The sequence below is a fragment of the Cydia amplana genome, chromosome 22, assembly GCF_948474715.1.
Source record: "Cydia amplana chromosome 22, ilCydAmpl1.1, whole genome shotgun sequence".
NCBI lineage: Eukaryota > Metazoa > Arthropoda > Insecta > Lepidoptera > Tortricidae > Cydia > Cydia amplana.
In genome coordinates this window covers 8,121,178-8,128,829 of record NC_086090.1, presented here as the reverse complement: position 1 = coordinate 8,128,829, position 7,652 = coordinate 8,121,178, and the positions used below count along the sequence as shown (strand labels likewise).

Here is a 7,652-nt window from a genome sequence, read left to right as displayed (position 1 = left end):
AAAAAATATGGCGGACATGACACTATTGCACTCTTCGACAAACAGCACCTGTATAAACGAGTATATTTCTTACCCCCGTTCCCTCACCGCACCTGTCGTGTGACGTATTAACCAATAAGGAATCAAAGCTCCTATTTGAGTACTCGCGATTTGTTTAAACGAATATACCAGATATTTATGACCAATAAACGACTCAAAAGGCTGACCACTGGTACCTGGCTGGCCACTGGTGCCGTTACCCTACGTTAATATGAGAATACGCAAATTGATATGGCTATTCAAAAAATTAAGACATATTACTACAAAAAATCTACTAAATCAGTTATATATAACTTTAGCTCAATCAGTAATGTCTTACTGCATATCGGTGTGGGGTGGTTCAGCAAAAACCAAGTTTCTGGAGGTTGAAAGGGGACAACGTTGTCTACTTAAGGTTATGTACTCTAAGCCATACAGATTCCCAACGAAAGACCTCTACCACCTAAGTGACTTACTATCAATGAGGAAGTTGTATGTATTGAGTCTAACAACGAGACTACATAAAACATTACCATTTAACCCGGAGCTGCAAAATCGTAGAAGAAAACATAATGTTGCTCCCCTTTCAACTACAAAATATGTATTTGCTAAGAGACAATTCGGGGCGCAATCTGCATATGTGTACAATAAAATAAACAAAGTATTAAATATATATAATCTGCAACTGTACAAATGTAAAAAAACACTAACTGAATGGCTTAAAATACTTAACTATGACGAGACAGAGGCTCTGATATACTAAGTTGGTATTATTTAATTAACTTAAATTCTTAAGTACTTACCAGTTTTTAAAATACGATATTATGCTTTACAGTACCTATTGTATAAGAAGTTCCGAAAAGTTCAACATATTCACTTGCACTCACACGATCTCACACACAGTCATATACATAGACACACACTCACACGTACACACACACACACACACACACACACACACACACACACACACACACACACACACACACACACACACACAAAGTTAGAATAAATTGTACTATTAGCTTAAGTTTTCTTTATGTATGCTAGTTAAATATTTCTTATATCTACAACTTGTTGCTACGGAGGAGCGGGGCTTCCTGAACTTGGCTATAGCTGTAGCCCCCCGGTATATGTGAATCAGTGGTCAGGATGGTGGAATTCAAAAAAGTTCATCTGATATTAGCTCTGCTACTTTACATTACACCATTACTGCCATTAACCCAGACACCCCACACCCTTAAGGTTCCGTCACACAGGCGCGTTTTCCGTGCGGGACGTGAGCGGGGCGTGAGCGTTTTATATGTAAAAGCGGCGCGCCCCGCTCACGCCCCGCCCGGAAAACGCGCCTGTGTGACGAAGCCTTTACATTACATTAGATTTCACACCCTTTTTAGGGTTCCGTAGTCAACTATGAATCTTTATAGTTTCGCCATTTCCGTCTGTCTGTCTGTCTGTCCGAGGCTTTGCTCTGTGATCGTTAGTGCTAGAAATATGCAATTTGGCATGGATAATGCACGGGGGCAATTTAGATTGCGGGATAACTTCCCCATTTACCTAATTCATTTTAGTAGGTATTTAGGTTTAATTTTTATATAATTTATTTAAAATTTTTGAAAAGCCTGGTACATCTGGTATTACACATGTGGTACACTTGATGAAAAAACTTTATTAGAAAACCTTTATGTTTGCTAAAAATATTATTTTGAGAATTAGGTGTACAAAAAAATCTACTTATTTTTTTGTAATATATATAAAGGTACATATAAAACTTAAGAACTAAAACCCGTTCTGAGCCATGCTGGGTCCAAAGGTCCCCATCACACTTGCAGCGTTACCCCGCTGTATGGCGATGGAGACCTGTTGGACAAGCCGTTTGTGTTGTACTTACCTAACATACTCGTACAAACCTGCTCACAAAATTTCATGAAAATCGGTTGAGAAATGCGGGGGAGAACATCCGGCCATCAATACGAAAGCATTTTTGCCCAAACTGAAACGGAGTGCTAAATCATACCTCACGTAGTCGGGTAAAAAAAAATGTATTATCTTTTTTTGGCGTTTCAACATGGTTTCAAACCAATTTCACAATTCCAGAGTTTCTTCCTGACCTACACAGCAATTACAGCATCACCATGTACTTAGGTAGATAGGGTATATGCCTGTCACCTTCAGACATGTGGACGATAACATAAATCTATCCTTTGCTTGCTACAATTGAGCTAGCGAGTACGCTACTCGCCACGAGATGGCGATGTAAACGCACAATCTATTTTTAGCTCAAGTTAAAATTGCATTTACTTTTCATTTTTCGATAACGGTTATCATATTTATAATCGTAATACAAACAATAATAATGACAAGCACCTAATTCATGATTTTTGATAAGAATATTTATTTTTGCTTTCGCGAAATTTCTGGAAGTTGCATTCATTCTCTATCTTATTCATATGTGTGGTTCGACGAATAGCGCTGTTCTTTTCTTATGCTGCAGGTCAACATGAGGTCAACGGAGGCAAGTGATACCACAGTAAAAGAGGAAATTGTCAGAAAAATTACGATAATGATTTACGAGTTTTACGACTTAAAGGCTTCGTCACACAGGCGCGTTTTATTTATTTATTTATTACTATTCGGAAATCCAACAGCTGTTAACATATTAATAGGTTTTATAAATGTGATACAAAAAGCCAATTACAGGTTCTCACCAGTAAATACAGATTAAGAAAAACAATTGGTGGTTAGCACTATTGCACTACACATTCATAAAAAATCATTTATATGTAAAAGCTGCGCGCCCCGCTCACGCCCCGCCTGGAAAACGCGCCTGTGTGACGGAACCTTAAAACGCTCACGCCCCGCTCACGCCGCGCTCGGAAAACGCGCCTTTGTGACGAAGCCTTTAGGCTTCCTCGCACAGGCGCGTTTTCCGTGCGCGGCGTGAGCGGGGCGCGCCGCTTTTACATACAAAACGCTCACACCCCGCTCACGTTCCGCCCGGAAAACGCGCTCGTATGACGAAGCCTTTACGTATACAGTTAATTGAACGGGACAACACAAATAGAATACTTGTAATTTGGCGACGTTCGTTTCTGTTTAGGTGCGTGTATAATTCAGATACCTACTCTACTCAATTTTGCTCAATTTTCACAATTGGATTTTTATGTCAATTAAATACAAAAATAAATATATATAAACCAAAACCTAGGTACACAATTTATACTCTTTATGATTACGCGCAAATTATTTTATTTTTGATAAACGCATGGAAATTACAAATATAAGTCCAGCATTTTTTTACCTCCTGGTATTACTAACTTTTTTCTTTCTCTTTCAGACACACGCGAAATTTATCGTCTGTCTTGTTCTTCGACACCGAACAGTCGAGAACACCCGGGACCCGACATCGACCCCATTGGCCGCCGAACAACTGTCGAGAATTATCTAGAAAATGCTGGGCTGTGATTGGCCGCTAGCGGAGGGGTATATAAGCAGCCGCGCTCTGGCGGGAACTCAGTTTATATCTGAACACAAAAGCGAAAGTACGGAGAAGTTGAGTGGTGAATACCTCTCGAGTTATTACGTGATATATTATTGTATTGAACAAGAAAGTTAGTGAAGTTAATCTACGAAAAATGCCAGCAGTAGGAATTGATCTTGGAACGACTTACTCCTGTGTGGGAGTTTACCAGCACGGGAATGTGGAGATCATCGCGAACGACCAGGGCAACCGGACCACACCATCGTACGTCGCGTTCACGGACACCGAGCGACTGATCGGCGACGCCGCGAAGAACCAAGTCGCGCTCAACCCCAACAACACGGTGTTCGACGCCAAGCGACTCATCGGACGCAAGTTCGACGACCCGAAGATACAGGCGGACATGAAGCACTGGCCGTTTAAAGTGATCAGCGACTGTGGCAAGCCAAAGATCCAGGTCGAGTTCAAAGGCGAGACGAAGAGGTTCGCGCCGGAGGAGATCAGCAGCATGGTGTTGACGAAGATGAAGGAGACGGCCGAGGCGTACTTGGGCACGACAGTGCGGGACGCCGTCATCACGGTCCCGGCTTACTTCAACGACTCGCAGCGCCAAGCCACCAAGGACGCGGGCGCCATCGCCGGCCTCAACGTGCTGCGGATCATCAACGAGCCCACCGCCGCCGCGCTCGCGTACGGCTTGGACAAGAACTTGAAGGGCGAGCGCAACGTGTTGATCTTCGATCTCGGCGGCGGCACTTTCGACGTGTCCATCCTCACCATCGACGAGGGCTCGCTGTTCGAGGTGAAGGCGACGGCCGGCGACACGCATCTCGGAGGCGAGGACTTCGACAATAGGCTAGTGAAACATCTCGCGGACGAGTTCAAGCGCAAGTACAAGAAGGATCTGCGCGGCAACACCCGCGCGCTGCGCCGCCTGCGGACGGCCGCCGAGCGCGCCAAGCGCACCCTCTCGTCCAGCACCGAGGCGTCGATAGAGATCGACGCGCTGTACGAGGGCATCGACTACTACACGCGCATCTCCCGCGCGCGCTTCGAAGAGCTCAACTCCGATCTGTTCCGCGGCACGCTGGAGCCGGTCGAGAAGGCGCTGCGCGACGCTAAACTGGACAAGAGCCAGATCCACGACGTCGTGCTCGTCGGGGGCTCGACTCGCATACCGAAGATCCAGAGCCTTCTGCAGAACTTCTTCGGCGGCAAGCAGCTGAATCTCTCCATCAACCCCGACGAGGCGGTGGCGTACGGAGCGGCGGTGCAGGCGGCCATCCTCAGCGGATCCAACGACTCCAGGATCCAGGACGTGTTGCTGGTCGACGTGTCGCCTTTGTCTCTGGGCATCGAGACGGCCGGCGGCGTCATGACCAAAATCATCGAACGCAACTCTAAGATCCCGACCAAGCAGTCTCAGACCTTCACGACGTACTCGGACAACCAGCCGGCGGTCACCATCCAGGTGTACGAGGGCGAGCGCGCCATGACGAAGGACAACAACTTGCTGGGCACGTTCGACCTGACCGGCATCCCGCCCGCGCCCAGAGGGGTGCCCAAGATCGACGTCACCTTCGACATCGACGCTAACGGCATCCTGAACGTGTCTGCCAAGGAGAACAGCACCGGACGGAGCAAGAACATCGTCATCAAGAACGACAGAGGCAGACTGTCGCAGGCGGACATCGACAGAATGCTCGCCGAGGCCGAGCGCTACAAGGACGAAGACGAGAAGCAGAGGAAGAGGGTATCGGCGAGAAACCAACTTGAGGCCTATGTATTCAGCGTGAAGCAAGCCTTGGACGACGCGGGAGACAAGCTGAGCGAGCAGGACAAGAACACGGCTCGCAGCGAGTGCGAGGAGGCGCTGAGATGGCTGGACAACAACTCTCTGGCCGAGGTGGAGGAGTACGAGCATAAGCTGAAGGAGGTGCAGAGAGCGTGCTCGCCGGTGATGACCAAGATGCACGGCGGCGGCGCGGGCGGCAACCAAGGAGGCATGCCCGGCGGCATGGGAGGCATGCCAGGCGGAATGGGAGGCATGCCAGGCGGAATGGGAGGCATGCCAGGCGGAATGGGAGGCATGCCAGGCGGAATGGGAGGCATGCCAGGCGGAATGGGAGGCATGCCAGGCGGAATGGGAGGCATGCCAGGCGGAATGGGAGGCATGCCCGGCAGCATGGGAGGAATGCCTGGATACCAAAGCAGAAATGATGGCCCCACCATTGAAGAAATGGATTAAGTCTTAACTAGATGTAATAGGATTTTCAAATTAATCGTATAGTATCTATTAGAAATGTACAAAGACTGATTTATTTATAAGTTTAATAATGAATAAATAAGTATGAGGAACTTACTAAATATTTTGTTTTATTTTTACTACTTACTAGTTTGAAATGAACTAAAAGATTAAGTACCTAAATATTAGTTATTTTATTTAGAATTAATTGAACAAAATCACCTTTGTTCAAAATATTGCCCAAAGTGTAAAATTTTTCCACTTTTGCTTTAATTTAAAAATTCACAATTTTTTCTCACATATCCTGCCTAGCTAATTGGTGATACGATATGTATTTAGTTTATGACATCTAATTAAACATTGAAAGCCTTGCTATCATTATCAATGTTTTCAAAACGATGTTCTAAACCATAGAGGTATATATTAGGTATAGGTCCATGTTCTAAACATAAATAAAAGGTCATTGGTTCTAAAAACCATACTTATCATTCAGAACCAGAATGCAAGTACATAACAAAAAATTTTGGCTCACCGTCATCTCATAGGCGGATTATAGTCGATTTAGACGCGAGCCGCGCCACGAGACGCGAGTGTAAGCGGTGGGCTCGCGGCTCGTCTCGTGGCTCGCAAGCTCGTCGAGCTAATATAATTTAAACACTTACGGCACGGCATAAGGTTTATAACCGAATGACAAGCCGAACGCGAGTGTAAGCGGTGGACTCGTGGCGCGGCTCGCGGCTCGTCTCGTGGCTCGCGCGAGAGTTTAAACGGGCTATAATCCGCCTATCACCCTAAAGTCTATTTTTTTATTCGGTAGACTAAAATGACATTTCATAGTATGAAGATCATGTGTCATCTCATACTATGAACTGTCATTTTAGTCTACCGAATAAAAAAATAGACTTTTAGGCTTTGCGGAAAGAGAAGAGTCGTGAAATGTATGGGGCCCAATGCAATCCACGACTCTTAAGGCTCCGTCACACAGGTGCGTTTTCCGGGCGGCGCGTGAGCGGGGCGCGTCGCTTTTACATATAAAACGCTTACGCCCCGCTCACGCGCCGCACGGATAACGCGCCTGTGTGATGAAGCCTTTATACTTGCATATTTTTTACATGCAATTGGATCAAAGAATATAATACTCACTATTTAGGAATTGGATTTTGGATTCAAAGAGAAGATTCCCTTTTATAAAAATTTAAGTTTCCCGCGATTCAACGCGAATGGTTGGTACAGTTCTTTAATCAGGGTCAGGGTACGTTCAGATATCAGATGATATATTTTTTTCTGTACATTTGTACCATAATTAGCTTCTATAGATGGTCAACCAAATCTTGTCAGTAGAAAAAGGCGCGAAATTCAAATTTTCTATGGGACGATATCCCTTCGCGCCTACATTTTTCAAATTTGCCGCCTTTTTCTACTGTCAAGATCTGGTTGACCAAGTATAGTTAATAAATTGTTTAAAGATGTGAATATATAAAAAAATATGAATAGAAAATAAAATGATTCAGGTTCTCTCTGTAAATTTCACTCCGATAAAAAAAAAATCTCTTAAACCGTTTCGGTGTCTGATGATATGTGGTTGTATTGGAATGTGGACTTTTGCCTTTCAATAAAAAAAAAAACAAAAAGCAACAATGTCTGTCTGACATTTTGTGCTTTATCGCTAATTATGATATTATTTTATTCTTTAGCTATTTAAGTCAAATTGTTACATATAATTCACCACGATGCCTTGAGGAGCCTTAGGGCCTCACGTTTTGTAGTGTGATGATATTAGAGTGCACTATAAGTGAAGGTAAAAATGGATTCCGAAGGATCCAGTTCTGGTCTGCCGGGTTCAGACAACCAAGATTCCAATGAGCCCACTCCTCCAGGAACCGTTATAAGCTTTCAGGTGAGACTGAA

General features: G+C 44.8%; 2 protein-coding genes across 2 annotated transcripts in view; both read left to right on the top strand.

The window, feature by feature from the left end:
• Positions 1 to 3,523: 3,523 nt before the first annotated feature.
• LOC134658359 (heat shock protein 68-like) lies at positions 3,524 to 5,779 on the top strand. Its single transcript, XM_063513987.1, has one exon. The coding sequence runs from the start codon at positions 3,654 to 3,656 to the stop codon at positions 5,745 to 5,747; it is 2,094 nt and encodes a 697-aa protein (XP_063370057.1). The 5' UTR covers positions 3,524 to 3,653; the 3' UTR covers positions 5,748 to 5,779.
• A 1,600-nt stretch (positions 5,780 to 7,379) lies between these two features.
• Positions 7,380 to 7,652, top strand: part of LOC134658513 (ankyrin repeat domain-containing protein 11-like) — a 41,410-nt gene continuing 41,137 nt past the window's right edge. Inside the window, exon 1 of the mRNA XM_063514199.1 lies at positions 7,380 to 7,641. Coding sequence (XP_063370269.1) covers positions 7,549 to 7,641 — 93 coding nt within the window. The 5' untranslated portion in view covers positions 7,380 to 7,548. The remainder of the gene's footprint in view (positions 7,642 to 7,652) is intronic.